We start from the raw sequence: 13,952 nt of genomic DNA, 5'->3' as shown, positions 1-13,952 counted from the left end.
GACAAAAAAAGTATGTCACTGCACATTCTTCACGTTAGCGTCCTGCAAAGTTAACGAAACCTCAAAATCATTGTTAGCAACACTATTACTGCAAGACGAAGAGGCAGAGAATGTCAACGCATTGTTATTTCAAGCGGCGCAACAATAAGTTGAGATATGTAGTCTTGTAGCGAGTAGCAGAGCCAGAGCATATACTTGATAGTTCTGTTGCGTGATTGTGCCCGACAATGTCGCGGTGTATTGGTCACGATAGGCCTCGAAACTCAATTGTTGGCAGTATAGGTACCACCTAAAATATTTGGCGGGCCGGATACCGGGGATGTCCGGCCAGCTAACGCGGGTCGGTTTACTGGCCCTCGCGGGCCGGTTTCAGCCCGCTGGCCGTAGTTTGGAGACCCCTGCTCTAGAGGAACGTAAGGTTCCAAATGATTGGAAAAGAGCACAGGTAGTTCCAGTTTTCAAGAACGGTCTTCGAGCAGATGCGCAAAACTAAAGGCCTGTATCTCTGACATCGATCTGTTGTAGAGTTTTTGAACATGTTTTTTGCTCTCGTATCATGTCATTTCTGGAAAGCCAGAATCTGCTCTGTAGGAATCAACATGGATTCCGGAAACAGCGATCGCGTGAGACCCAACTCGCTTTATTTGTTCATGAGACCCGGAAAATAGTAGATACAGGCTCCCAGGTAGATGCCATTTTCCTTGACTTCCGGAAGGCGTTCGATACAGTTCCGCACTGGCGCCTGATAAAGTAAGAGCCTACGGAATATCAGACCAGCTGTGTGGCTAGATTGAAGAGTTCTTACCACACAGAACACAGCATGTTGTTCTCAATGGAGAGACGTCTACAGACGTTAAAGTAACCTCTGGCGGGCCACAGGGGAGTGTTATGGGACCATTGCTTTTCACAATATATATAAATGACCTAGTAGATAGTGTCGGAAGTTCCATGCGGGTTTTCGCGGATGATGCTGTAGTATACAGAGAAGTTGCAACACTAGAAAATTGCAGCGAAATGCAGGAAGATCTGCAGCGGATAGGCACTTGGTGCAGGGAGTGGCAACTGACCCATAACATAGAAAAAAGTAATGTATTGCGAATACATAGATATAAGGATCCTTTACTGTATGATTATATGATAGCGGAACAAACACTGGTAGCAGTTACTTCTGTAAAATATCTGGGAGTTTGCGTACGGAACGATTTGAAGTGGAATGATCATAAAAAATTAATTATTGGTAAGGCGGGTGCCAGGTTGAGATTCATTGGGAGAGTCCTTAGAAAATGTAGTCCGTCAACAAAGGAGGTGGCTTACAAAACACTCGTTCGACCTATACTTGAGTATTGCTCATCAGTGTGGGATCCGTACCAGGTCGGGTTAACAGAGGAGATAGAGAAGATCCAAAGAAGAGTGGCGCGTTTCGACACAGGGCTATTTGGTGAGCGTGATAGCATTACGGAGATGTTTAGCAAACTCAAGTGGCAGACTCTGCAAGAGAGGCGCTCTGCATCGCGGTGTAGTTTGCTTTCCAGGTTTCGGAAGGGTGCGTTTCTGGATGAGGTATCGAATACATTGCTTCCCCTTACTTATACCTCCCGAGGAGATCACGAATGTAAAATTAGAGAGATTCGAGCGCACACGGAGGCTTTCCGGCAGTCGTTCTTCCCGCGAACCATACGCGACTGGAACAGGAAAGGGAGGTAATGACTGTGGCACCTAAAGTGCCCTCCGCCACACACCGTTGGGTGGCTTGCCGAGTATAAATGTAGATGTTATGGTTCTGAAGATCTGACAGCAGACGTATTTTAAGATCAAATCTTCGAAATTCAGGTCCACTTATGCAAACAACTATTCGTTTTTATGCCTAAAAATGTTTAATCAGATTTTTTGATATCAGTAGACTTTTTCAAAGCCAGACTCGTTCCTGAACACTCAATAATGTTTTTTTCTGCAAATTTTCTTAAAACATGCCCGCTGATAAAAAAAGTTCCCCTCTTTCTTTTATGTCTAGCAGCGGGTATTTGGTTCCATTTCTCTCAGTTTCCGAATTTCGAGGTCTAATTCTTCTTTATAAACGTTCCCTCCCCCACCCCTTCCCCCCTGAAAGTGTCCTATGTCTTTGCGTTATTAAAAGTCAGATCTGTTTAATTTATAAACATGGTAATAATTCTACGCTGATCTCGAAGTTCTTTGACGTCGACTTAGTTTGCAATATCTGCGAACCAACAGTTTTCACTGAAACCACTGTGGGCAGTGTCATGATGGCTTTCCAGTTTATTCATCTCGAACTGTGACAGTGTCAGTTGATACAGAACGCATTTACGTTTGCCCTTTCTCACTGCGAATTCAAATTCCTCTTGCGCCTCTTTATTAAAGACTCTGTTCTTCACATTTACACTTCTTAGACAAGATTGTAACTATGGTTTCTTCCAGAGATTGTGGTACCACATCAAAGTCGGCAACGCGAATCGATACTAAAGACGTCAGCTAGTTATCGCTACGATCCACAAGGATGTATGGGCACGCTCCTGAAGATCACGTCTCCCCTCTCAGTACAGTAGCACTCTCGCACCAGATATTAGTATAGACCCGAGCATATAACAGTTCTGCTCCAGTTCGTCACCACAGCTACAGCAGTCTACATCAAAGTGTAGGAGAAACGAGTTGTTTCTGATCGAAATTGTACTCTAGAGAAGAGTTTGTTAATCAAGTGTGCTTTCATAGTCAATGACAGTTGTAAATTGTCCAGTACTCCTTATGCTGGGCTGGCACTTGGATGGGTGACCATACAGACTGCTGTTGGCAAGCGAGGTGCACGTAGACCTTGTGAGCAAACTAACTGAGGAGCTAGTTGATTCAGAAGTAGTGGCTCCAGTCTCGTAAACTGACATACGGCTGGGTGAGAGGTGTGCTGACCCTCCATATCCGCATACAGGGACGCTTGTGGTCTGAGGAAGACACGGTGGTCGGTCGGTACCGTTGGACCTTCACGGCCTGTTCGGAAGGTATTTTTGGGGAAAACAAGGGTATCAAATAGATCTTATAATTAAATGTTTCCTTTAAGTCTCTTTTTTATTATCTAAGATAATGATCTAAGCAGACGAAATGAACTAAAACTTGTACTGCTGCCGGGACTCGATCCCGGGTCTTACTGCTTGTTAGGAAAAAATGCTAACCGTTACACCACCGCCGCACGACGGTCGGCATTGGTGCACGATTTATCTAAGCTGAGTGCCCTCCCCAACACAAACTTCATTTTTCCCTTACATACTGTCACCGATATTGGCAAGCACCCCAGCATTGGACGTAATGGGTCGACCTTATACCATTGGTGATCTGATAGATCTTATAATTAAATGTTTCCTTGAGACATTTAAGTCCTGGCCGCAGCACAAATTTTTATTATTTACTTTTGAATACATTATGGGAAAGTCTTACAAATATTTACTATTAAAAACAGTCTTAATCACGATTTATTTATCAAGGTGACCGGTTTCGACCACTGCTGTGGTCATCTTCAGATCATTGAGTAGGAACTTCTTTCTGTTGGAGAATCACTACCCTTATTCCCCAACAGAAAGAGGTTCCTACTCAATGGTCTGAAGATTACCACAGTAGTGGTCGAAACCGGTCACCTTGATAAATAAATCGTGATCAAGACTATTTTTAATAGTAAACAAATTTTAATTCATTTCGTCTGCTTCGATCAAATGTATCAATATTAAGTAAATCAGTTATTTATATGTAATAAAATGAACTAATATTTTTGTGTTCTAGGTTAATGAACCTTCTCCCAGAGCCATCAAAGAACCCACAGCAATGACCAGACAAAAGTAGTCTCAACTGGTCACAAAAGTAACTATTATGGCAGCAAAAATAATCACAATGTTTCTGAATGGAGAACAACAATCACGTTACTCGTTACTGCTGCTGGTATAACTACGTCGAGGTGAAATGAAGTGTGCACGTATACGGTGCGTATTACAAAGTCCACAAGAGCCACACTAGATTGAGGCAAGCGCTGCATTGTGGCCACGTCTGTGCTACAGCAAAATTACGACAGACTTTGTCAGGTTAAGGTAAGGGAAGGACAGTAATATTCCGTGTACAGTTGAGGATGAAATGTACAGATGCAAGTTGTCTCTTTGAAGGAGTTGGTACTCACGAGTTGGGGTGCTGTATGCTCCTCTCAGAGAAGGGGTCGTATTCCGGAGCGCTCTCATTCTGCTTGGAAACGGTGTCCTCCGTCAACTGGGCCCTGCAACATTCAAACATACAACATTGCGTATAGAGTGACACACTTAGTACATACCATGGTATCTGTCTGTAAAGGTAACACAATAAATCTGTACATAATTTGTATACTAATATTTGTCTACAATGGAATAATACATCACACTTCGTTTATGCTGTGTGACTGTCAGAGACTGAATGGTTTTTATTTTGCTGTTTTTACTGTTTTATTTAAGATTTTTATTGATTATAAAATCATTCATATAGACTACATCTTAATTGAAAATCTATAACAATATTTAATTGTGACCACATTGTGCGAGAGTGAGAACCCGTGTGTATATCGATAAGTAGCAAGTTCTGATGTAACAATGAGAGGACAGTACTGACGCGTGGTTACCTGTTGGCCGGTGGACGGGTACGGATGGCAAATTTGTAAATACGGAAACATAAACTGTTTTTCCATGTAGTGTAGACTGTGAAAATAATGGACAACGTGTATTTAAAATTACGCGTCCTAGATTAATTTTGTACACAACAGATCCTATTACAAAGGCTGCAACATAAGAATAGTGCAGAGACACCTTTTTTAACCAGACAGTTTACAAAGCACAAGCGGACTGCCAGGTTAAAGTTCCAGTGTGTGTATGTGCCTCTTGTCGTGAACTAACATACCGTGAAGTAATACCGAAGCAGTAACAGGTACACTGAGTGAACTGTTTTCAATATTGAGCACGTACTCCGAACTGTGTACTATGTGCAAAAAACTAAGACATTCGAACAGTGATCAGTTGGTTATTACATGCAATGACGTTAATAAACATTGCATCGTTCAGTGCGGATTACATTTCTTCTACATCTCGTTCGCCAACGCTTCAACCAACAAGGCGGCGGCAAGTATTTTTAACCGCGTCGTCATAGTATCGCTTTCGAGAGAAAAGCTACAGCGGCATTATTTAATAACGATCACAGTTACTGGAATATATGTGTGGGCCGTCATCATGGAATAACGATTCGCCGTTTCTCAAACCTAAGTTCATTTCTTCGAACATTATAACTGTTAGCGAACTCTTCTCTCGCGATTATGTTGCTTGAAATTATCTATTAAACAAAATCAACTTTTGTTTTGCTAACATGCAAGGTTAATCATTGCTGTTATCCACTTTACGTAACTGCCCGCTCTGGACTTCCTACAGTAATAAGTAATATTTTTTTATTGTTTTGGCTATATAAACTAGCTGCTGCCCTGGTTTAAACAATTATTAATAATGAAATGCTAATTTTGAGACGATGTGAGAAGCTGACGGAGTACATGTCGCTCACAGCTCACTCGTTTACTTATGGAAAAAAACTAACCTATCTACTAAACTTAATGACTGTGGTGTTTGTACTGTAAGACCTTCGGTACACACACCATCAGATTATTTGACTTGTCGCTCTAACGAAGTAGGCGAGTGTCAGCAATATGTGTCGTGGTCTTATCATGGCATGTTTATCTTCTGCCATTAGGTCAGACGATAGAAATACCACTTGCACGCTTAGAGTAGCGGATTGACGGTGACCAACGTTTAACAGAACTTGATTAATTTTCACACACCTTTATTAAAATAATAAAAAGCATAGACATTACGTAACTTGATTCTGGATCCTGTTTACAATTGACAATCTGAAGTTCCTTTGGTCTTGGTACGTTAATCTTATTCTCACATATTTCTGATACTTGACAAAGTGTCTATTCATTTATCTTCATGGCTACGTACAGGAATATGGTAATCTTATTAGGCGCTGACTGAAACTTGACTGTAGACTGGTACAGACTAATGCAGACTCGTACAGACTGGTGCAGACAAATGCAGACTGACTAATCGGAGGTCTGTACACTCGTTATAATACCTCGCGCGTTTAGGTATCACTGCACAAGTGTGATCCGCGAGGAGAAAAGGTTCTACGTTAGCATCAATCTCATTGGCTGCGTTACATATTAATACGCGGATCGGCGGAAGCAGAATTTGGTCCGTCTCTAAGGCGGCGCCATCTCGTAGTGCGGAGATGGACGAGCGCTGCGCCTGAGCTGTTGTGCTTAGTGGGGCGCGCTCTAGTGGGAAAGTTGTGTACGCGCTGACTACGCGGAACTATGTACACAACAATGACTTCATTTGTTAGTTAACATTCACGGATGACATTTTAGTCACGTTACCCATCCGAGGGGAATAACACACTAACCAGTCCACAGGAATAAAATGTAGACTATCTGTTAGTTCCAAAGTTCAACCAAATCCGTTCAGCCTCTTCAGCATGATAGAGTAATGAACACACTAGCTCGACGAAGAAAGTAAATAAGCAATTTGTAGTTCAGTGATGGGCAAATTTTATAAAATTTGCAAGTGCGACAAAGTCATCTGTCCTTGCATTTGTGCCTATCACCAATGGATACGCTCGCATATCATAATCAAATTCACCCTCGCCAAAGGGCTACCACGTTCTACATGTAATGGCACGACAGCTCTCTGTCATACAGCATTTAAATGACACCGTCGCTGTGAGTCTTCAAGCATCTTAGAGAAGATACTTCTACCGCTCAGCGGCTAAAATGCATAGCGTCCACGTTGCAATAGATGTTCAAAGTGGCCTCCATGGAATTGCAGTTGACAGGGATACTAGAGGTTACCATGCAGGAAACACATAAGCATACTTTGGCTTACACCATGTTGACGGGCCACTTTGATGAAGCTTGTACTAGTATTCGCCTTAATATCTGTGGACCCCGGTCTTCCAAATCTGGTGCATGCACAGTCCACCACCTCTCTACACGTTCGTCTGTCTGGCAGGATCCGTGATCACACAATCGCCCAAAAATGGCTGGAAATATTGTGTGAAGTGTTTGGTGTCTGTGAGGGTACTTGCTTTGACATAGCTGTGCTGCCTGCTACACACAAGGAACAAACGGCACGTTGTCAGAGGAACTTTCATTCGTCAGCGTCATCTACCGTGGCAAGGGTGGTTTTCAAGACACGTGTTCCTAGGATCTTTTCTCCTCCTTTTCCAGTCAGAAATCCGTCGCTGCAGTTTAAGGGTTTTATTTATGTTCACCCTGTATATTGCCTGTTTGTGTTGACAAGAGTCAGTGATCGTTCTGCAACACATGAGAATATTGTTCTGTTAACTGTAGGAAAAGAAACTTTTATAAAATATTTTAGACGATCCAGAATTACGTACGACAGACTTCGTACTTGCTTCATTGTAGAGGAATCCATAGTCCATGTTGAACTCTCCTAAGTATGAGGGCTATTCGGAAAATAAGGAACGACAGATCGCGAAATGGAAACCACAGTGAAAATCAAAACTGTTTTATTTGCAGCAGTTAGCTACACCTACCAGCTACTTCTCTACACAGACTTAGATATCTGTCGTAGCGCTATACCAACTTTCCAATTCCCTCGTTATAGAAAACAGCCGCCAGTGCTTTTCGACAATTTTCAGCTCTGGACTGCAGCTCGTTGTCTGTGTCAAAATATTGTCTTCATAGCCAGCGGTTCATTTGAGCAGAGATGAACCTCAGAGGTAACCAATTACGGGCCGTATTGTGGGTGATCAAACACTTCCCATCGAAAACGCTGTAGGAGTATCTTCATTGCCCCTGCAGAGTGCGGCCGAGAATTGTAGTTATGCGATCAATGCCAGAAGATCGCTGGAATTGTGTAGAACTAACCGCGTGACAGTTATGTTAAGAGGATTGCATAACTTCAGGCGAAATCTTTCGCCAGGCCCTCATACTTGTTGGGAGACGCTAATTTCTAGCCGTCTTTACGTTCTCACTGTGAGCTCATAAATGAAAACAGCGACATGATGCGATCGACAGGCGTACTAGACACAGTGCCCAACGCATCTGTGCAAAGCTTCATCAGATTTTCACTGTATTTTCCATTTTGCGACCGATCGTTCCTTACTTTCCGAATAACCCTCGTACACCGTAAGGTAGGTAGGAGTTTTCAGCACCTGTGCTGGTCAGATGATGCCCAGTGGCTTATAGACATTCACAACAGTTATTTCACTAGTTCTGACGATGACATCATGCATATTATTCGTGGTGCTGATACAAACAGCACTGGCGTTTTCTACATATATCTGGGTGCAAGTTGTTACACAGTAAACCTTGTGATAGGTAGTACCAAGTAAGTCATATTCAGGTATTTTACCTCTTGAAATCAGCTGCTCTTCAGTTTGTACGTGAGTTAGGTGGACGTCAACCAAATAAATTTCATTTTCCTTTAGGATCTTGTGTAGAATTTTGCTTTTGGGTCTACTAACGCCTTCACTGTTCAGTTGATCCATTGTAGCAATGGTACCAAATTACCTGTATAGATGGTCCTTAAAAGGGCCATTGCTCTACTTACTCAAATCAACTTCGTGCGTAGTTATACGATCAATGCCAGAAGATCGCTGGAATTGTCTGGCAGCAGTATTGTGGTTATTGGTTTAGAACCACTCAGAGGACACGTACAGCTTAAGGTATGCTGTGGACGCGAGTAACACTCTACAGTGTATTTCGGGAACTTCAACAACCGTTATGGCCTATGGAATACAAATCTAATGGTGAAAATTTGAACATGCTGGTTGACTGATCTGGAGAACACAGCACACGTAGAATTACGTGTCTGGGAAACAGATCACAACCGTGATTTATGTTTTGTACCCTCCGATAACAATTACCTGCCGTTACGAGTGTCAAGGAAAGTCCTGGATTGCTTCCAACAGGGTCAGCAAAGTCCAGTGATTCTCGAAATAGGTACAAGCTTACCTGTTATAAGATCATTTACCAGACCTTGATGGAACTTTAAAAGAACTCATTTGTCTGCATTTTCTGAAAATCTGGATAAAAGTCCGGGATGAATTCCAACAGAAACACAAACTATAAGAGATTATTGGAGCTGTGCTGTGTATAGAAAAGAAATATATCCCAAGAGGTTTCTGCAAAGGAATGCGTACATGAATGTACGGAAAACTGAGAAATTCTGTATACAATGTTTCGTCACATCAATGACTGTGAAACAGCTGATTAACTTCTGCACATTATTGGTGTAGCTCACTGTATGCGGTGGACTCAACTAATGTACAGTTGATGATGCTGGAGTGATATTCATAGTAAAAACAGGGGAAGCAGTAATTTTCTTGGCATCTTGCGCACTTTACAAACACCGAAATTTTACACTTAATTCGTTCACATCTGTAAGAGGTTCGCTCTCATGGTACGGTTTACGCCAAAACACGTGTGACACATCATTTCAATAAGTGTTGCTTGGTCGGTTGATTTGTAAGGGTGGACTAAACAGCGAGGTCATCGGTCCCATCGGATTAGGGTAGGAAGTCGGCCGTGCCCTTTCAAAGGAACCATCCCGGCATTTGCGTGAAGCGATTTAAGGAAATTATGGAAAACCTAAATCAGGATGGAGGGACGCGGGTTTGAACCGTCGTCCTCCCGAATGCGAGTCCAGTGCGCTAACGACTGCGCCACCTCGCTCGGTGCCAAGTATTGCCAAGAATAACTGGTGACGTAGAATGAAACGCATTTTTGAAGCAGAGTTGGATGTGATTTCTTTCTCTCTTTCGTTGAGATAAGGGCGATTTGAAACTGTTTAACGAAATTCTTTACCTGACGATAAAAAATAGACATCGCAGGGTTTCAAGTAGCAGAGTTCATTTGGAGGAAATCATTTTAATACCCGATGATGCCAGTCCCTGTTCGTCTTGAAAAATCTCGTCGTATGACTGTGGACGTTTTTTTTTTTTTGTCTTCCCAAGGAATCAATTAACAGAAGACGTTAGTTCTGCTGTTCATTACATGAGTCAAAAAATTGTTTATATAAGACTGTTGAAAGTTTCTCATATTTTGACGACATATTTCGCCGCGTACTCACCCACCGTTCCTTGAATCCTCGGTACAAATAGCCAGTGCTCTCTGGTAAGGATATGTAGACTGCTGGCAATAATTCTCCAGAAAGATTATAGCGTACTGCGCTGTATACGAATGGCTAACTTTGATTACTTTTCGGTTTATTTGCTGCGAAAATAACGTAAAAATTGAAAATAAAGAAAAGTTTCCGCATACAGACTCGAATCTAGGATAACGGTTCTTCCCTCTTTCCGCTGCTCCAGCGAGGGCCTGGAGCTTCCTGTAACGTAAATGGCTGATGCCTCGCCCGACCAGCGACCGAAATGCTATTTCTCTAAACGCTTGACCATCTGGAGCATCCACTTTAGTTCCTGGCCAAGCCCTGTAGATGCCATATGCCTTGTTATATACTCTGTTCATCGTAAGAATAAACCTGATGTAAACATATACTCTGTTCATCGAAAGAATAAACCTGATGTAAACATTACGCCATGTATTCTTCCGCGTTTGCTTGAATCTCACTGGATTTCGTTTCACGCGGAGCGGAAGCCAACTTGTGACCAGTATAGTCAAGTACGGCTTAAGGATACGTTTTATGCTGTGTTACATACATAGACTGAGCGATAATGCGGGGTAACAGCTTTACCGGCGCATTAAGCTTGGGACAGCAGTACTCAGCCAGTGGTCCAAGTACCCTGTAATGACGTGGGCATTTGCAGTTGAGAAGTAAAAAGAGAAGGGCAAAGAAACAATATAGCTCCGAATGGCATTTAGTTGCGTTCTGTATCCCGCCAACGTTCAGAAGTCACATGTGAAAAAACTGCGTGCGTTAGTTCCAGTACGTCTGGCAGCTTAACAGTCCTGTTATTTCTCGGGCCAAATCCCATAACCTGGCTCCACATCAGTTCTGTTGGATTCATTTTGTAGTCGTACAGTGGCAAATGTAAAAATGCAGCATTTGTATGGTGGGCTCTATGCTTTGAAAATGATTGTTTTTCATGTTTATGCGACACCTGTTTCTGTGGTATAAAACGATGGACATAGTCCAAATAAAGAGTATTTAGTTTTCCGTTTATGACTTAAAAAGTGAAACTGTTATTTTTCTAGATTTAAGCAACCTTTAGTAACAGACTTTCATAAAATATCGACATCTGAGAATCAATATTTGAAATGAAAAAAGGAAGTTGGCGTACAGCATGTAATTAAAAACAAGAACACGTGCATTATTCACAAAAATGATGATGAATTATACAACAACGAGATTTAGGTAATTTGAAGTGAGCGAGGAAAAACATTGAGTGGGGCGACATTTGAACCAGCGACACATTTAGTGCACTGAGCTATCAAGTTATTACGCTGCCGATTCCACTATATACAAAGATGCAAAGTTATTGCAACTGCACTACTGGCCATTAAAATTGATACACCACGGAGATGACGTGCTACAGGCGCGAAATTTAACCGACAGCAAGAAGACGCTGTGATATGCAAATGATTAGCTTTTCAGAGCATTCACACAAGGTTGGCGCCGGTGGCGACACCTACACCATGCTGACATGAGGAAAGTTTCCAACCGATTTCTCATACAAAAACAACAGTTGACCGGCGTTGCCTGGTGAAATGTTGTTGTGATGCCTAGTGTAAGGAGGAGAAATACGTACCATCACGTTTCCGACTTTGATAAAGGTCGGATTGTAGCCTATCACGATTACGGTTTATCGTATCGCGACATTGCTGCTCGCGTTGGTCGAGATCCAATGACTGTTAGCAGAATACGAAATCAGTGGGTTCAGGAGGATAATACGGAACGCCGTGCTGGATCCCAACGGCCTCGTATCACTAGCGGTCGAGATGACAGGCATCTTATCCGCATGGCTGTAACGGATCGTGCAGCCACGTCTCGATCCCTGAGTCAACAGATGGGGACGTTTGCAAGACAACAACCATCTGCACGAACAGTTCAACGGCGTTTGCAGCAGCATGGACTATCAGCTCGGAGACCATGGCTGCGGTTACCCTTGACGCTGCATCACAGACAGGAGCGCCTGCGATGGTGTAATCAACGACAAACCTCGGTGCACGAATGGAAAAACGTCATTTTTTCGGATGAATCCACATTCTGTTTACAGAATCATGATGGTCGCATCCGTGTTTGGCGACATAGCGGTGAATGCACATTGGAAGCGCGTATTCGTCATCGCCATACTGGCGTATCACCCGGCGTGATGGTATGGGGTGCCATTGGTTACACGTCTCGGTCACCTCTTGTTCGCATTGACGGCACTTTGAAACAGTGGACGTTACATATCAGTTGTGTTACGACCCATGGCTCTACCCTTCATTCGATCTCTGCGAAACCCTACATTTCAGCGGGATAATGCACGAACCCATGTTGCAGGTCCTGTACGGGCTTTTCGGGATACAGAAAATGTTCGACTGCTGCCCTGGCCAGCACATTCTCCAGATCTCTCACCAACTGAAAACTTCTGGTCAATGGTGGCCGAGCAACTGGCTCGTCACAATACGCCAGTCACTAATCTTGATGAACTGTGGTATCGTGTTGAAGCTGCATGGGTAGCTGTACCTGTACACGCCATCTGTTTGATTCAATGCCCAGGCGTATCAAGGTCGTTATTACGGCCAGAGGTGGTTGTTCTGGGTACTGATTTCTCAGGATCTATGCACTCAAATTGCGTGAAAGTGTAATCAAATGTCAATTCTAGTATAATATATTTGTCCAATGAATACCCGTTTATCACATGCATTTCTTCTGGGTGTAGCAATTTTAATGGCCATTAGTGTATTTTGAGAATCCTAAGCGTCGTAAATTATGGGTGAATCCAGGCAAACCATGGGCATCCACTGCAAGACCAAATCGCTTTCGAAAGAAGAAAGTGCTCTGTGTTTGGTGGAATCAGAAGGCTGTCATCTATTATAAGCTAGTAAAACCTGGTGAAACAGTTAACAATGATCGCTATCAACAGCAAGTGGTCGATTTATATCGAGCATTACGTCAAAAACGACCGGAATACGGGAAAAGGCAACACAAAGTCATATTGCTCCGTGATTACGCCCCATCATACACAGCAAAACGGGTCAGGGAAACGATTGAGGCGTTCTGTTGGGAAATACTAGGGCATGCGGCTTATTCTCCAGACTTGGCTCCGTTCGATTATCATCTGTTTGCATCACTGGGATACGCGCTCGCTGAACAACGCTTCAATTCTTATGAAAATGTACGAAAATCGCTCGCTGACTCGTTCGCTTCAAAAGAAGAACTTTTTTTTTTTTTTTTTTGACGTGACATTCATAGCCTGACTTTTTTTTTTTTTTTTTTTTTTTTTTTGACGTGACATTCATAGCCTGCCGGAGACGTGGGAAAAATGTATAAATAGCAATGGAGATTATTTTGAATAAAGTATTGTTTATCAGTATCAAAATACAGACGTGTAATTATTGCAACTGAATTCCGGTTTCATACTTCTACACCTGGCATGTTACCTGCTGACATGGCGCGTCCTACAGGGATGTACATACGACGTCAGTAAGAAAGTCTTGATATGGAGACACATTTAGTCTGTGGTCGTTCGTGTGGATGCATTAATCTCTCGCGAAGGATGTCTGTCACGACTCAAACAACACAAGTGACTGCAGACTATCTAATTCACAGACTGATGATCACCTAGCGAACTGTATGACACAGAGCCATTAAAATGCCCTGCTGACGCTGTTGACGAATCGCCATTGCAACCTCTGTGCTCGCATCCGGAATCAAACATGTTTCAGCCTCTGCTATGAACAAGTGTTCAGACCTCAGAAAATAAACGAT

At 42.7% G+C, this 13,952-nt stretch overlaps 1 protein-coding gene across 1 annotated transcript in view; it reads right to left on the bottom strand.

Moving 5' to 3' along the window:
* LOC124788164 (proton-coupled amino acid transporter-like protein CG1139) overlaps positions 1–13,952 on the bottom strand; it is a 219,441-nt gene that overhangs the window by 75,356 nt on the left and 130,133 nt on the right. Inside the window, exon 3 of the mRNA XM_047255317.1 lies at positions 4,166–4,258. Within this exon, the coding sequence (XP_047111273.1) occupies positions 4,166–4,258 (93 nt within the window). The remainder of the gene's footprint in view (positions 1–4,165; positions 4,259–13,952) is intronic.

Source organism: Schistocerca piceifrons, chromosome 3, assembly GCF_021461385.2.
Source record: "Schistocerca piceifrons isolate TAMUIC-IGC-003096 chromosome 3, iqSchPice1.1, whole genome shotgun sequence".
NCBI lineage: Eukaryota > Metazoa > Arthropoda > Insecta > Orthoptera > Acrididae > Schistocerca > Schistocerca piceifrons.
This window is presented reverse-complemented; position numbering and strand designations above follow the sequence as displayed.